Source organism: Rhea pennata, chromosome 2, assembly GCF_028389875.1.
Source record: "Rhea pennata isolate bPtePen1 chromosome 2, bPtePen1.pri, whole genome shotgun sequence".
NCBI lineage: Eukaryota > Metazoa > Chordata > Aves > Rheiformes > Rheidae > Rhea > Rhea pennata.
The window spans coordinates 62565419-62583373 of NC_084664.1; the positions used below are offsets into that span (position 1 = coordinate 62565419).

The window sequence follows — 17955 nt, forward strand, 5'->3', positions numbered from 1 at the left end:
TTTCAGATTTAAAGCTTACTGTGCCTTACTGCTATTACAAAATAAACTAAACTAGTAGGAGCTGTAACTTTCTGCTTAGTATGAATAGTAAATAAAGTCATTGATAATATGTGAACCTACTGAGACTCCTGAGTGGTTGTGACATTTTAGACAAGCTATGGAGCTGTGGCTTCCAGAGGAACTTGAGAAGGCTTTTGAAAGCTTGCTGGTTTAATCCATTTTATGATGGATTTCACTAACATTGTCTTGCTCATATCTAAGAAGCACAGCTTAATTCTCAGAGTGGTTTTCCTTTTACTGGTTACAAACTGTTGCTCTCCTTATTGTGAAAGGTCCTACTTCTGCAGAAAGTAATTCAAGGACAACAGAGTGTGCCAGATTCAATACCGGATGATTTTTTGGGATGGGAAGAAATAGAGGAGCAGCTAACTAAAAATTATGCTTATTACTGTAAAATTAATCAGTTGTGGAACACAGAGATGCCATCTGGGGAGGATATCCATTTCAACTCTTGCCAGGAACAGCTGCTCTTCGCACTGTACGTATTTTGTATATCTTTCTGTACGTAAAGATCCTGATTCTGTTCTTGCAAATAGCAGCTTGGAGTGCAGTAATTAGAACTAGTAACTGAATAGATAAAAGGGTCAATCCCTTGATTTTTACTTTTTTGATTACCACCCAATGTCAATAACTTTCTATAAAGCACAAATGTGAGAAAGTAAAAGAGGATGTTCTCTTTCCCCACCCCCCTTTTTTTTAAGGGGAACAGGCTGAAGACAGGCAATTAGCTAGGATTATTAAAGCTATTTTTTTCTTGTCTTCTTACTGGCATGCAAGTGTTTTCTGCTGCTTCTCTTCAGCCTGCTTCCTGGTATTTACTACTTCAGTACTTGGGAAGCAAGCTGCTTTCTAAACAGGTCGTATGGTGACTCCTCTGTCTTGGAACAACATCTCATTATCATCATGTGAAATTTTAATTTGATTATGATTTGCAATAACTCAACTTGAAATTCACAGAATTGCTTTATGTTAAATTGGAATATATTAGAACAAACCTTTCCATCAATAAAGTGCTTTAAAATAGGATAGGATCTTTTATCCCTACTCTGAAAGGTAAAATGCAAGTGTAATGCAGTTAATGGGAAGTTGCATTTACACTGAACAGATGTCCTAGATCACAAACTTGCATATCTTCTACATGTACTTCATGTATTCTAAATATGTTTATGTGCATGACTTACATGAGGAACTTCACAGAAGTATTTACCTTAAAAGCAGTAATATTATGGAGCCTAAGTTTGACAGAAATTTGATGACCTGCACTGGCAGGAGGAGTCAAGCTCATTGATTGTAATAGCATCTTAAACATAAAGAAACTTGTATCATCTTTCCTGCACATTTTTGCTGCTGGAAAAGGATTGATTGCCTTCTCTTTCCCCATGTGTTTCTCAACTAATTTGAAATTGTCAGGAAGACTTGTTTAACATCCCATTTATGAGTATTAAAAGCACTGATGGACCTAAAAGCCCAATGGGAGGAAGAGCCTTGTGTTTAAGTAACATTGTGGAGGAAGCAAGGTGGTTTAAACTCAATGTTATTTTTATGCAAGGTGTTCTGCCCCCCCCCCCCCAATGACAAAGTGACTTTTTTCGGTGTTTTTTTCTTCTTCTACAATGGCTATATTTAAGGACAAGAAAAAAGCATTTTGCATGTTACTTTTTGAACTGAAATATCTTGTCAGTGTTTCTTAAAAAGGCTTTTTGGACACTTTGTCTGCTAACAAACCTGTGTTAGTAATACAGTTAGCGCTACAGTTGTCCTTAGTGATGTAATAGCTTTGCTGCTAATTTCTCTAGCAAAGGACTTAGCCATTGGCCTGCTTGCATCAGTTGTTTGAAGTTGATAGGACTGTTATGTATGCATACGATAATAATACAGTTTCTTTCTAATTATCTAAATTCTGTGTGTTCACAAGGGAATTAAAAACAAATAATTGATTTAATTATGGTAACTTTTTGTTTTCTGTGTCATTTCAGTTTTAATAATGCACTTGAGATTTGGTTTGCATTTGAGGGAAATCCATACTGGAAGGATTTAACAACTTTTGTTGGGTGGATGTGTGAAATATTTCAGTACGTGAATAAGAAAGTGGGCTCCACAGGTCAGTCATATGAGGAAACTACTCCACAGCAGGGTTGTTTTGATGATTTCATGTCTGTTTTAGAGGATAGTATTCCTCAGAAAGGGAAAAGGTGGTGATTCTACATCTGTGAGCCTGTTTGTGTTGTCATCAATCTTAGGATTTCCAACTGAATCATAAGCAAGGAAAACTCATAATATGCAGAGTCTGATTTGTTTTCTTTCTATTAGGTAAATAGCTGTGATTTTTAGTGTGAGGTGGAACATTTTTTGATGATTCATTTCTGTCAGAAAAATTCCACTTGGTTGTGCCTGGTTAGAGTCTCTTTTTGTACTGGTGTGCTGACAGTAACTCTTCTTAAGGCTGGGATATAAATAGAGGGGAGACCAGAGTATACTGCTCACCTGGTAGAGGTGTTTCTAGGCTAGTTTCACTTTAGTGCAAGGACTCCTTGCTTGGTTTCCTTCATCTCAGTTGTCCTGTGATATCCCAGATGTCCTGACCCATCTGCTGTTAACTTTGCTGGAATACATTGCTTTTTCATTTATTAGTGGAAAAATTTGCAATATCAGATCTCTCTTGAGGAATGGAAGAGCTTTTGAAATCTTGGTATTCTTTCTGATTAGATGTTTATGGTACTCTATTTGACGTTTTATGTGATGTAAATGAGCTCTGAAGCAGGGTGCAATGTTGCTTATCCAAATAGCTCTAAAAAATGATCTCCTCCAACATCATCTGTTTGCTTCATTTAATTTTTAAAGCATCTTTCCCTCTCCCAAATGGTTCTTAAGATCTTGTTAAAGATCTATTGTTTTTTTTACATATATCTGTATATCTTCTCTACTTTTCTGTCTATAGAGTTAATTAGAAATGTGTGATGAATACTTCATCAGTAAGCAGGTTTCTATGGAATTTAATGCAAAAATAATCAGTACTTTTTTAAAAAATTGGCAAACTCTGTTAGTAAACTGTTCTAATGTGAACTTATTGTACAGGTTTTCGAATCCATTACACTCCCACGTATCTTTAGTTCCCTAGATAGCAATAGTGAGTTTCACGAGAGTTTTTTCAGTTTATTGAAATTCCAGAGAAGTAGAAATTAACTATAATTTCAGGGATGAGTGCAGCACTAGCTGCACTTTTGCATAATAAATCTAACATTCTTTGTGGAGTAGTTCTGCAGTTTATGTATAATTCAGAAGATACCTTGTATTTTTCCTTTATCCTCTAAGGATTTTGCTGATACAGGTGCGCCTTATGTAGACTCAGTATTTATCAATTCTGTAGCTCATTCCTTTAAATCATTCACAAGTACTAAGATCAAACCCTTCACTAAAAGTTGTACATTTACTACTTTTAAAATGTACTTTATGGATTTCTCTTGGAACTGAAGAACGTGGTTGTAAATCTTGTCTGCTCACGTTCAAGACCTAAAGTCTGTAAGATCAAATTGTTTCAGTGGGAGTTGATAAAGTTGTTTACAGAGGTGTTCATCAAGACTTTGCTTGATTTGTATCTTTATAGTGAAATGTATATTTTCTCTGCAGATGGACTTGAAGTATCTCTATGTTCCAAGCAAAAGTTCAGTCAGAAGTCCATCTTAGATCATTACTCAGCATTTCTGCAAAATTTATCTGGATATTCCCCTTTCACTTCTTGGGCGCGGTAAGAACAAACTAATCAATGAATTTCCCCTTTTAACCACTTTCCACAAATTTCTTACCCTGCCTCCACTTTGGACTTTGGTAGTAGTTGAACATAATTACCCTCCTTTATTTTTGTCAAGTGACTGGTGTTTTTCAGGGTTATTGGGAGGAGATATAATCCTGCCAAGTCAGAAAGGTGTATCTTTTTGGCTGTCATTCAAAAACATTTAAAAAGATGACACCATATCTGGTATATTATCAATAGTAATCAAAGTGATTGAATCCAGACAATTCTAATACATTGTTAGGGTTACTCATTACTAAGTTACTTGAATTAAATGCCTGCTAACATCTGGATGAACAGCACAACAAAAGCCATTTAATCATTACTGTGTTTAAAGAAGGAAAAATCCCCTATGGAACAACTTCAGACAAGCTGAGTGCTCCCTCTCCTTTTAGCTGTTTAATTCTTTCAGCTATTTACCATGCTGTGCCTGGCAATCAGTTATTAGATAAAGATGTTTTCTAAATTATACTTCTGGACTCTGAATTTTATTTTTCATTATGCTGCTATAACTCTACTAAATCAGTCACTTATTTAACCTATAGAAGGAAAATAACCACCATCAGTGTAATGGCAGATGAAGAACCAAAAGTTAATAAATGGTAGAATTTGAGCATCAGCTCCACTGCTTAACAGTGTTGTCCTATAAGCCAGGCTGTACTTTTCATTCGAGCAGAACTTGACTGTGATTTAGGTAGCTTGACTAAAGCAGACTCTGGTTTTCAAAAGTGCTAGAGCTGTTTGATATTTAGAGTACAGAAAAAAGGTGGTTAACAAAAAAAAAAAAAAAAAAAAAAAAAAAAAAAGAACTGATACTTTGAACGTTTGGATACATTTTCTTTTGTGATCTTTCCCAACTTTGCTAAAAAGATCAATGTATGTGCATATTTGTGGCTGGGATTTGGTGTTAAATACTGTTTCTAGAACATGTGCTATTTTCTCTATGTGGTAGTACTACCAAAATCACCTGACTTGTTCGGATTATCCTTGCATGGTACAAGATGTTTCTTTGGGTTGTAGAGGTCTAGGAAACAAATTCCAGATGATGTGCACTTTGCTCTTAATGTTTGACATCTATCTTTCTATACTGCATAAATAACCCAGTAATTAATGTGGAAATTCACTCACAAAAGTTTTTAATGGTGTGTGGTTTTCTGCTTTTTAATTATTGAAAAAAAAAACACATTTGAGGAGCAACTTTGCATTCCAAAGGCCTTGATTTGAAGTGCTCCTTGTTTCATGCACCTCAATTTTGACCAGTACTGTAGAGCTGGTAACACTGTACAAGGAAAAAAAAATTCTTTTGAGAAATGCTATTGACACAACTAAAACATTAGTTGGAGAATTCAGATATTGACTGTAATTTCATAGTGTTTTTCTAGATATTAATACTGTTCAACTATCAGTGGGTGAACTGGAATGTTCTGACTTTCAGTAGGTATGATAAAAAAAATTTTCAGAATTCATGGAAGTGTAGAGCTGTTTAATAGTTTTATAGAAACAAATTTACCGATAAAAATAACCAGCATGAAAGCTTTGCTCTTTTCAGCAGCTGAAGGTGTGAGGTACTCAAAGTATGAGTTTATCAGTAATTATAATCAAGCCTGTAAGCCAGAGTGAAATACTTTTAAGTTATTTGCCTACACTCAGCTTTTGTTTTGAATGTGACTAACTTCTGAATGGTTTTTGTTATGCCTTTATAAACCAAATTAACTGTTACTTGGGCTGTTGCAGGTCTGGTGGCAATTGCTTTGGTTGCTATTTAAATATCTGAACATTATTTAACTTTATTCTAAAATTGTAAAATTTATATTTAACTTTTTTTTATTATTCGCTTACTACATAACTAAAATCTTGCTTAATATTTCAGGATCTTGACATCTTTCAAGGAGCTTTTAAAGAGAGAAGAAAACTTATGGATTTTTGGTGAAAAGGAAATCTCCTATTTCTTATACCTTACAGAATTCTTAGAAGAAATCATGGTGCCCAATTTCTCAGCCCCATCAAATCTCCAGTCTCTTATAGAAACTATCTTGAATAATACTATTGCATGGTTAAACAGTTTTGCTGAAGGAGAGGTATCAGCCACAGATTTCACACTTGCAGTTTCTGAACTCCATAATGAGCTACTAAAAAACTTCCAGCTTCTTCAGAGATTCTGGCAGAAAGAGAACATGGAATTTTTCTGGCAAATGGTGAAAATGACGTGGTATGAACTTGCTTCTAGGCTGTCTCAGTTAAGCCAAGTGGAAGAAGCAGAGATATTGGAGCCCTTATCTAGAACTATGTTTTTCATACCAGAAAATGAAAAAATCCTTAATAGAAGCATACTTTTACTCCAAAATGTTCTGACTGGTTGGCCAAATTTAAATGTGGTTGATATGAGCTATCTAAAACACTTAAGTGAAGACTTCATAAGAAATCTCTATGAGGTTAGATCATTGACTGAAGATCATCTTAATACAAATTTCAGTACAATTCACGGAGTGAGTAATGCCTCCTCCTTCTCACTCTCAAATGTAACTCTTTTATATAAAGCACAAGAGTTTGAAGAAATTGTATCAGATTTCTTTAAAGACATCCAGAAATTAAACAATGGTATTGTGTCCTCATTTGTGCAAATACTTCTCTCGGTTTATCAGAATGTTGATCTGCTCTTAAATATTGAGAGCAATGATACTCTAACATTTCTTTATGAGACCTCGGAAGATATTTTATCTCTTCAAGTATGGCGTGATTTCCAAGATAGGGACAAAGTTTTTGATCTTGTGTCTGAAACTTTTGATCTTCTTTGGAACTTCTCTGAGAAGCCTCTCTGTGAAAAGATATTAACCATTTTTAACTACACTGAGTTTCAGGCCCAGTCTCTAGCACAGAAAGACAGAGAGATGCAAGTTGTTTATAACACTCTGAGCAGCCTTAAAACTTTATTTATGGATGAAGAGCTCCAAGCAGCTGCCTCTTGTTATTTAGAAGAATTCTTTGGTGTCTCGGCAGAATGCATGGTAAATAATGGATGCACTGATTTTTATTTCTCAAACGCTACTTCTGTAGAGAATTCAGTAGAGGTTTATGACTTCCTTCTGCTTCCATTGGACAGTATTTTGTCTAACATAACAAAGTTGGGAGATGAGATAAATGTGCCTTCTGCTTTGTACTGCACTTTTGTATGGCTTCAAACCTGGACAGAGGTTTTTGAAGAAGCGTCCAAAGTTTTAAGTTTGAATTCAACCTTTTTTGTCAATCTAAGATATAGTTTGGCAAATGTCTCTGAAGGTCTTTTAAATACAACTCATACTGAAATATGCAATAAGACAACTATGCTTATTGTTGAAGCTACAACAGCAATGCATCTATTGAAAAGTATTGTTGAAGGTGGTGATTTAAATGATTGGAAAGATTTTGAAGATCTCATTACTAATCTCCAAAGTGTACTTAACAATGCAATTGATGTCACAAGCTTGCTTACAGGTAACAATTTAGAGGATGTTCTGGAAATTATGGAAGCTGTGATAACTGAATTGCAGGAGTCTGTATTGAAGGCTGTTAATGGAAATTCTTTGAATTCTTGGCTTGATACTTTCATCTCAGGAGGCTCTGAGGGACAGGGTAAGGATGCAAATATATATTCAATTGGAAACTCACTTTCTACTATTCTCAGGCTCTCCAAAGAAGAACTTGGAATTATTCTTATGACGATAAAAGACACAACTGCTTTCTTAGAAAGTATATCTCAAGACAAATACTTGGTTTGTATCAACACTTTCCAGAATATTACTAAATTAATTTTGGACAATATTCTGAAAGGCAGAAGTCATTCACAAATTTATCTTTTTCCTCATCTTAATTCCTTTCTGAACTTCAGTACAGTGGGTGAAGCAGAAGATTGTAACAGATGGATGCATATCCTTAGTAACCTTAGTGAAAAATACAAATCGCCTTCCCACCTTGAAAGTGCAAAACATACTCTATTTCTGCTGAGATCTCTGGGAAACACAGAGACAGATGTTAAACTAAGAAACATGGTAGATTTTGTTAATTTGGTTTTTAATTTGGTATTCCCTGAATGTTCCCTATCTGCCTCTCATGTTCTTTGTGTAAATGTCTATTTTAATATTATAACAAAAACTTTAAAATCAATTATTTCTGAATTTTATGGAAAAGATGTTGTTAAGGTGCTTGACTTTATTTTTACACTTGCAAATAATTCAGGGGGGCAAATACCAATGCTTGTCAACAGTTTAATGGGACACTTGCAGTATACATCAAATGAGACCCATTTTCAGTCAATCCATGGATCTTACAGGAATTCCAGTGTACTCCTTAATCCCTTTCATCATCACCAGCTTTTCTTAACAGAATTCTTGGCAGAAATTCAAACTTCCCTAAAAAATAAAACTTCTGATATTCAGCAAAACATTTCCTCTCCTTTGAATACTGAGCTTGAAGGTTTCCTGCATGAGAAAAATATCAATTTATTGATGCAATTCTTTCAACATATGAATAGTTACCTTGACTCAAAGTTGCCTCATAAATTGCAAGCAGAATACAACACAGCTCTTCAGGCAATGATAAAAACGGCAGCACTGAATGCTGAACTGGTAAGGAAGGCACTCAAAACTTTCAAGTCTTCTACCCTTATTACCTTTCCAATAAAAGGTGATAAAGAATTCCTAAAGCATGTAGTCACTTTGGTGCGAAGTCTGGAAAAAACAGATGTAGAGTTCTTGATAGGTCAATTCAAACAAGTCCAGTGGAGCCTGGAACGTTTATTTAAAAGTATCAAATCTTTGTATATTGAGAACTCTGAGTTAGGAATGTTACCAGACTGGTGGGACACATTTGTGAACAATTTGTGTAACTGGAATCTGACTAGTTTCAGGCAGCTGGCACAGCTGTTGCGACAGGATGAGCTCTCTGATGTAGTAGAGGTATTTCATCTTCTCCGTGATGTCATCAGCCTTACAGAAGGATTAGCTCATGGAAACATCACAGAGGCACTAACAGATGTATACACTTTCGTACTGACTCAGGAAGCAAAAATACCAATGTTTACCAAGGAAGAACTATCTAATCAAGTAGAAAGTCTTTTGATGTTACTGGAGGCACTTAGTGACACGACTGATGAACCTACAGAGGCCTCAATTTGTAGTTCTGCAGCATTCTGCTGGATGCTCACAACAGCAGCACCTCAAAGTGATCCTGCTTTTAAACCTTGTGATTTTGTGCACAGCAATTTTTCTCTTGCTTACAATGGAGTCATTAATGTAATTAAGCAGCTGAAAATGATCCCTGCGGAGGACAGTTCCTCATGTACCAGGGAAGACTTTCAGACAGATGTCATTCACAATTTGACTTGCTTTTTTCATCAGGTCAAAGACTGGAACTCTCTTCTTCTGAAGTTTTCTAAGTTGTATCATTTAAATGACTCAGTTCTCAAAGAACTGCTAGATTTTTGGAATGAACTAGCTAGCTACGCTGTACCTCTGCAGGCCAATATTACAGGCTCAGTCAAATGCTTGTCCACACTGAAGATGCAGGTTGCTTTACAGCTTCTAGAAATGCTGGAAAATATGAAAGCAACAGAAATGGAGGCAGCCAAAGCTATTCTTGAACAGCTGGATGATCTTTATGGTGCCCTAAATTTGAGTGGAGACAGAAAATCATCACTTACAAGGACTATTCTTTCTAACTTTAAGAACATGACTAATGAAGTGTTTAGATTGCTAGATACAGAAACTGTCCTTTCTTTTTTCTCTGTAGTTCAGCCTTTAATAACACTATCATCTGTTGGAAATCAGACTTACTCAATGCTTACGGCATTATCTGCTTTAAGTAGAAATGAGCGTACATCTGATAATTTTGAGAATTTTTGGCTTCATGCGGAGTCTAGTATAGAAAACTTATTGGTGAATTTTAATGTTAGACATTTACTTACAGTGGTAGAACAAGGACTTCTGATATTAAGGGCAGCTGCTGGACAGTCCTCTTCAGTGGATCTTGATGTTAAAATACAGCAGTTCAATACATCATCTGTTGATGCTATGTTAAGAAACTTTGAAGACTTGCAAGAGATTGTGAACACCTTTCTATGTGAGTGTAACACTAAAAATTACTCTAAAATAATGCATATTCTTATCTTCCTTATGGCTAATGAAAAGTCATCACATGATCTACTGCTGATTGTCAAAGAAATTATTGACTTTCTGGAACTCTTCCAAAATGAGTCTAAAGAAGGTTACATAGAAATGTTTTATGATGATGGTCTTAACAGAGAAAACCTGAGTAATACTAATATTGCTGACTTAGTCTTGCAGAACGGTCTGCTTCGTATGATTGCTGACCTTGCTATTATAGAAGAAGCTCTACACTCAAATGATACAGAGCTTCAGATAATTGACCTAATTGATCTATTTTTTGATGATACACAACATGGAAACTATGGAAAAGCTGCTAATCTGTTCCAGAACAGAACTCTTGAGATCGTGCAACAGGTCTTGCAAACATTCTTTCCATCTCCTACAGAACATGACAGGAACAGAATAGACTTCTTGCTAAAGTATTTGCATGAGGATATAACAGCAGATATGAGGTAAGCGTTTTCTATACACCTGTTTTAATCCTGTGTTGAGGGACAACAATGACAACTGCTCTGTATTTATGAACAGCTCAATCACACCTTTTATTAGGCAGTTAATTACTGTTTTATTTAAAGTGTTTACTGTGGAGCAAAACCATATTTGATACCAAACTATGTTGTGTGGACGAGGTTATTGATGTATTTAACTTTCTATGTTCATAGTTTGCTAGCAAAACAGATTTAAATTATCAGTGAAGTCCTGCTTTCAGACTTGGACAAGAAGGTCAGTTGGAGACATTTTGGGAAAATATTAGCTATTTGTGCAGGAAAAACAAGATGGGGGGGAGAAAGAGTTTTTGTTGGTGTTGAGGTGACTCTTCTTTTGAAAACCTTCTGAATTAATACTAAATGAAAATGACTCAAATCAGCTGATGACTTATGTAAGTAACCTGGCCTTCTAGGAGTTATGAGTATTATATAAAAGTTGTTCAGTTTAACAAATACAGTTTTCTGAAGGTCATTTCTGCCAGATTGCTCAAATCAAACATAATGCAGCAACAGAAGGAACTTTGCTTTTGGAAACCTTTTCTGAGGACTCATTAAATAACAGAATTGCCACACTGGAGTTGATATGTTTAAGTAATAGTGAGTGAATCCCACGAGACAACTGCTTCAAACAACTGTGGGGTTTCTTGCTAGTAGAACTGCTGTTCCTGCTGAAACAGCCCAGCTGAGAAACAGCGTGCTACAGTTGAGTCATGACTTCGATGTGGAGTGTAGACCCTTATGATTCATTTAATGCCACCATGCTAGACAAATGGTCAGGGGCCAGACTTTGAGTGTCATGATCTTTTCTTTCAAGTCAGGAGGTACTGTGAGCTCTCAGTACTTCTGAAGCCAGATTAACAGTGGTTATGGTTTTACTTATTTTGCCAAAGTACCTTCTGTGCTAAGGCACTCCTAATTGTTTTCTTGAGAAAGCTGATGACTTGTTATCTTTATGAAATCTTCTAATATATCATAAAGAAGTATCATGTCCTGATTCAGAAATAGTTCATGCAAATGAAATTGAATGTAGGGCTATTGGCTGGTCATATAACTGTTAATACTGAAATTTTAATATGGTCTTGAAGATTGCAATTGTACTTAGTGCAGTTGTTGAACATTTTCTTCAATACCTTTGTTAGAGAGTAATGATATATTGTTTATTTTTTTCCATAGATCATTTAATATGTGCCAGATTCTTCAGAAACATTTACCCCCTGCTATTGTCCTACTATTGCAGAAGCTGCAGCTTACCACTCTGAATGTTCTTGAAGTCTTTTCAGGTTGGTTGCCGTTGTAAGGACCGTTTAGGTTGCCATGTATGTTAGTACTATAATTTTAAGGATTTACTTGGAGCATTTCTTTTTTTTTTTTTTTTTTTTTTAACAAACTCAGCTGGGTGGATGGCAAGCATGCTGATGCCTGGAAATGAAATCAAAAAGCCATAGAAAAACATTTTGACCCACATCATGTACAGGGCTGATTTCTGGAGAGACTAAATTGATCTAAAATCACAGTGAAAGGAGGTGGCTTTGCAACTCCTCTTCTCTCATTTTTTAGCCATGTGCTATTTTCCTTCCTCTTGTGCTTGCTCTGAAATGCTGTGGCTTATTCCTTTCCTCATTCAACTTGCTGATCCAGCAGAAGATAGTCTAGGCGTTTGATTTTTGCTTAATATTTTTTTACTGAATATTTTTCTGTCAGGTTAGTGAAATAGGTCAAGTCGTAGAGGTTTTTTAATGTTGCCACAAGTTAGCATATAGTTGACAGTAGGGAAAAATGAGGTAAGTTGTATAATGGAATTGACAGCTCCCAGTTCTGGCCATGTTGAGCCAGTGGGTTGACCTGCTGTAGCTGAATAATTTCACCTACAGCAAATGATGTAAATTTGAATGATTTAAGCATGTCTTCTTGGTTGTATGTAGGCTGCCAAGATGAGCACTTCGAGAAATGCTCTGTATTGATCTAAAGGAGTGATTTCATATTATTCATGTTTTGGCTTACACCTTTTAAACTTGAATTTCAATGATTCACTTCATATTTTAACCTAATTCTGCAAGGAATCATCCAAAGAACAATTGGGAGGCATTAACCTGTTGTCTACTAACTGAGATCTATTATTAAACTCAGAAAAATTACTTATGTATTGAGAAAATAGAGCTTGAGGAACCAAATTTTTGTTGTCTTCCTTTCAGTACTCTGGTTAAAGGGATGTTTCTTGATGCTTCATTTGATTTAAGCTTTTACAGTGGAATGACTGGCTAGGTAGATGAGGGGAGAGCAGTGGATGTTGTCTACCTTGACTTCAGCAAGGCTTCTGACACTATCTTCTCACAGGCAAGCTCAGGAAGCATGGGTCAGATGAGTAAACAGTGAGGTGGATTGAGAACTGACTGAATGGCAGAGCTCAGAGGGTCGTGATCAGTGATGCAAAGTCTAGCAGTGTTCCCTGAGGTCAATACTGGGTCCAGTCTTGTTCAACTGATTCATCAGTGACCTGGATGAAGGGACAGAGTGCGAGTTTGCTGATGATACCAAACTGGCAGGAGTAGCTGATACATGAGGGCTGTGCTGCCATTCAGAGAGACCTGGACAGGCTGGAGAGTTGGGCAGAGAGGAACCTCATGAAGTTCAACAAGGGCAAGTGCAGGTTCTGCACCTGGGGAGGAATAAACCCATGCACGAGTAAGGGTTGGGGGTTGACCTGCTAGAAAGCAGCTCTGTGGAGAGGGATCTGGGAGTGCTGGTGGATGACAAGTTGATCATGAGCCAGCAATGTGTCCTTGTGGGCAAGAAGGCCAATGGTATCCTGGGGTGCATTAGGCAGGGTATTGCCATCAGGTCAAGGGAGGTGATTCTTCTCTACTCAGCCCTGGTGAGGCTGCACCTGGAATGCTGTAATCCAGTTCTGGGCTCCCAAATACAAGAGAGACATGGAATTACTGGAAGGAGTCCAGTAAAGGGCTACTTAAGTGATTTAGAGGGCTGGAGCATCTGCCCTATGAGGAATGGCTGCAAGAGCTGGACCTGTTAGCCTGGAGAAGAGAAGACTGGGTGGAAGGGGCACAGATCTTACCAATATCTGAAGGGAGAGTGTAGAGAAGATGGGGCCCTACTTGTTTCAGTGATGCTAGTGTCAGGACAACAGGCAACAGCTATAAACTGAAACACAGGCAGTCCTGTGTGAACATGAGAAAAAAACTTCATTACTTGAGGGTGTCGGAGCACTGCGACGGGTTGCCCAGAGAAGTTGCAGAGTCACCATCCTTGGAGATATTCAAAAGCTATCTGGACAAAATCCTGGGAACCTGCTGTAGATGATCCTCTTTGAGCATGAGGGGTGGACTAGATTATCTCCAGAGGTCCATTCCAATCTCAATCATTCTGTGATACATAAAGCGTTATGAAACCTAATGAGAAAATAAAAAGATTGTTCAACCTAGTTTGCTTTGCTGAGTTCCATTGTATTATCTCTGTGAGAAAGATTGCAGATGATGATCTTACATCTTCAAGGTCTGCTTGTTTATTGATGCAGTGATGAATGTTTATTGTTCTTTCTTATTGGCTTATGGACTAAACTGGGAACTGTACATGAAGAGGGAATGCAGGGGGGATGAAATTTGTTCTTTCATGAACCAGAGTTCAAGTAGCAAGCCAAGCTTTCCCTGTTTTCCCATGTGCAAGCCTGCTACAGCTACAGGTAGGGGAATAGAGCTGTTTCCTAGGGACATGAGGGCTGCAAGCTTGGGTTAAAGCTTTCTCAGTGGGAGATCAAGTGATAAACATCCCCTGTATGGGTTCTCTGTTGCTGGGATTATCTCCTCATTGCTGATTGTCTATGTAATGCTCTTTCCTCCCCCCTGAGGCTAGGGTTTGAAAGCTGCTATTCACTGGAGGATTAGCAACATCCTGATGTCTCAACAGGGAAAGAGTTTCAGGGAAACCATTTGAGGAAAAGGTAGACGTGCTTAATGTACACAGCTCCTCAGAGCTGTACACAGAATACTTCATACAGAATGAAGTGTTCTGCTCTGGTTCTGTAGCAGGTATTGCTGCCCTCATTATGGGTCAGGGTAGTGCAGTGCAAAAGAATATTTGGGATTGAATCAAAGTAGTCCTCCTAACGGGGAAATAAGGCTCTCCAGAAATCTTTTCTGGTGTCTTAACACATCAGACTTGTCTTTTAAAACTTTTCATTCCTTTCTTATTTGGCCAACTTTTTATCTGATTATATTAAAAAAAAAAAAAAAAAAAAAAAAAAAAAAAGTCAAGTGGTTTAAGCCTAAGCCTGGACATTTTCTCTTACAGAAGAACCAACTATCATCAGCAACTTCTTCTGTGTTGCTACAAGGTGTAAAGATGGCTTAATGAGTCACTTCCTCCTCTCTGTCATTGAAGAAATCATTCTGGTTCAAGATCATTATCAGGTCTGGGTGGTTTCCACACCTACTGTGTTCTTTATATATATGTTAAACACATTGAAGTTAATGCTAAGAGATTTTTTTTCTTTTTTTTTTCCCTCCTATTATCTAAATGGTTAGTCCTCAGAGCGGTTATGTAAAATGGAGTTTTGTTTGGGTGTAGTTCTGATGCTCGTGTTTTCTTCCTTTAGATCTTCTGATACTGCCAAGCACATGATTCAGAGTATGTTTCTGGTTTTCAGTCTTCACAGGAACAGTAGTGAAATCTAATTAAATACAAATAAGCTTCTTGGCCTGAATGATTCAGGCCAAAGTAGCAGTTGTGGTTACAGTTGAGGTCAGCTTGTGTTTTTTTAACAGTGCAGGAAATTACCAACAGTCCTGATATGGAGAGTATAATGTTTGGCATTTAGACGCATAAAGAGCTGGAAGCAGTTTCTTGGGATGGGAAAGTGCACGAAATAATTACGTTGTGCTCTTAGTACAGAGTTTGCTTCCTCTTTACAAAATAGCAGAGCTATTTTATATGCCCTGTACCTAGAGGTTTTACTGACATGAATGGGAATTCAGTGTTGTGGCAAACAGAATTTAGAGGCATCATCCACTTTTCAAAGTAGACTTTTGCCAAATGGATGTATTTCTGTACTCTCCACCATTCTGTGACATACTTTTGCAGGTTAAAAATTATAAATACAGAAATACAAATAGTCAAGGGAAAAGATGAGAATTAAAAACTGCACAAGGCACAGTGCAGGTAGACCCTTGAGTATGGGTAGAACTGAGGAATTAACATCTTTTTCTTTGGCTGAGACAAAGAACTGAGAGTATATAGATTTGAGATAAACTGAAACTGTTTACTCGGACCACTTAGGGAAAAGATAAAAATGATCTCCTTAAAGCAAAAAACTTATTTCATTTAGAAATAAAATTTCAAATGAGATTTTTGACACTTCTATTCTTTGCTGAATCTCCTAGGTCAAATTTGCAAATATTTTTGTTTGTTTCCGAAACTGAAATCTCTGAGAATTTTGTTTTCCCTGTATTGAAAACCTTTGACCCAGTTTCAGTAACAAATATATTTACTAAATAAGTATTGCCTTAACCACATTATAATTAGAAAAAATGTCATGTAATTGCCAAGACCTCCACTTCAATCATTGCAAACATCTCGTGTGAATTCAACTGTATGATAACTGTCTTTTGCAGGGTGTTGCAAGAACGTGGTCTGCTTCCAACAAGGAGAATTGTGAGAATATGGCATACATAAACCAGAAATTTTCTAATAATCTGGAAAGCCTCCTGGGAGCCTTACAAAATACCACCGATGGCAGCTGTGAATGCCACCTACTGTTAGAGAACGTCCAGAGACTCTTGCAAATGTAAAACCTGTATTTTTGATACATAGTTCTTGTTAGGGTTAATGATGTTACTTCATCATGCATATGTGTGGGTTCTAAACTATGTAATTACAGCAGAAATGCTGTGTATCAAAGTCCCTTCAAACTTTGTTCATTTGTCTGAAAATTCAGCAGAAAAAGTATATTGTAATTATTTAGATTCCTATTTAGCAAAATTTTGGATGTTTCTAATATCCTTATACTTTTGCTGAGAACTTATGGCAGATCTTCCTGCTGTACAAAGAGAATGATTTGAATCACAGCTGTGGAAATATTTGGTTTTCCGTGATCTGAATTAAGTCAAATTGTTTGTATCTTTTTTATTTTTTAATTAAAAAAAATAATAAAGTTTACTATGGCCTGATCCTCTGAAGCAGCTGCATGTCTTTGCAAAATGCTAAATAGAGGTCAGTTTGGCAATTCAGACTGTCAGAAGCACTGGATGGTGCTTGCAACCTGACAGGACTGAGTTCAAATAATTTCAGATATTTACTATTCCCTTGACAAAAAAGTAGCAAGTTTTTGAGGAACAGATAAAGCTACTACCACAGACTATTTTAGACTTAACTGTCACTTAGAAGTGGCTTTTCTTTCTGCTTTACTGGCTTGTCTGTTGTATTGTTTTCATAACGGGCTTGAATGGCCTGTGTGAATTATAATCCTGTGGCAGAGTTTGAAATTAGCTACTTATGTGGAGCACTAATTCATATCTGATGTTTTAATAGTAAATAATATTTGAGCTGTGTAAACTTTTTATTATTCAAATTGGAGTCAGATAACTTCACTATCCTGAACTATGGTGCTGTTAGTGGCGTGCTTATTTACTTTTTTGTTTGTTTATTTTTAACTGAAAACAAAGTGAGCTTACTAGTCCTGTGCTTGAGCATTTTACAAATGTAGAGGCCTTTCCATGAAGGTTTTCTAATTTAAGCGAGAAATATGACGATCCATGCTAAAGTGCAGTGCATACATGCAACATGGCAAGCTCTGCAGAGGTGCTTACTGTAAGCACAGTGTGTGTACAGAGAATATAATGTAACCCTTTAGCCTAATTTAATAGCTGTTTTGCCATTCATTATTCTCACTATACATGGTAATGTCAATGGCAGTTTGGTAATTTGTGAAACTAAGGCTATCATTTCAGGTTGGCTGAAAATTGGGAGCCGCTGTTGTCAGAAAATCCAGCAGTAGCTGTTTTCAGCAGGTTTAATCCTTTGAATGGTGAGTTCCTGTTTTCTTCGTAACTTTTTCGTTGTTTTTGTTCTCCTAAGTTTAAAAGGATGTTGCTTGTGGAAAATACTGACATAATGCAATGTATTTTCTATGCACATGTACACACACATGCACTTACTATTCTTGTCCCAGGACAGCATAGTTCACCCTGTCAGGGCCTGTCCTAGGAGTATGTAGGGGTTAATTGAAAAGAACAGGAGAAACAATTAATGGAAGTAGAAGAGAACTTAAGTAAGGCTACTTTAGTAATTTCAGATGTTCCCTTAATATAGGCTTGTAGGTAGCATGTGCTCTGATAGGATAATGCACACAGATAAGCAAACCCTTCAGTCTGCCAGTAAAGCGGCCTTTAGATTTGGTGTAGAATTGAATTGTACGACATGAAGATTTTACAACCCTCAGTATAAATCTAGAGGAAACACTACAGTC

General features: G+C 36.8%; 1 protein-coding gene across 1 annotated transcript in view; it reads left to right on the forward strand.

The window, feature by feature from the left end:
- Positions 1-17955, forward strand: part of ABCA13 (ATP binding cassette subfamily A member 13) — a 200976-nt gene that overhangs the window by 37119 nt on the left and 145902 nt on the right. Inside the window, exons 11-15 of the mRNA XM_062567937.1 lie at positions 5721-10442; positions 11652-11758; positions 14784-14902; positions 16103-16275; positions 17438-17514. Of these exons, the coding sequence (XP_062423921.1) occupies positions 5721-10442; positions 11652-11758; positions 14784-14902; positions 16103-16275; positions 17438-17514 (5198 nt within the window). The remainder of the gene's footprint in view (positions 1-5720; positions 10443-11651; positions 11759-14783; positions 14903-16102; positions 16276-17437; positions 17515-17955) is intronic.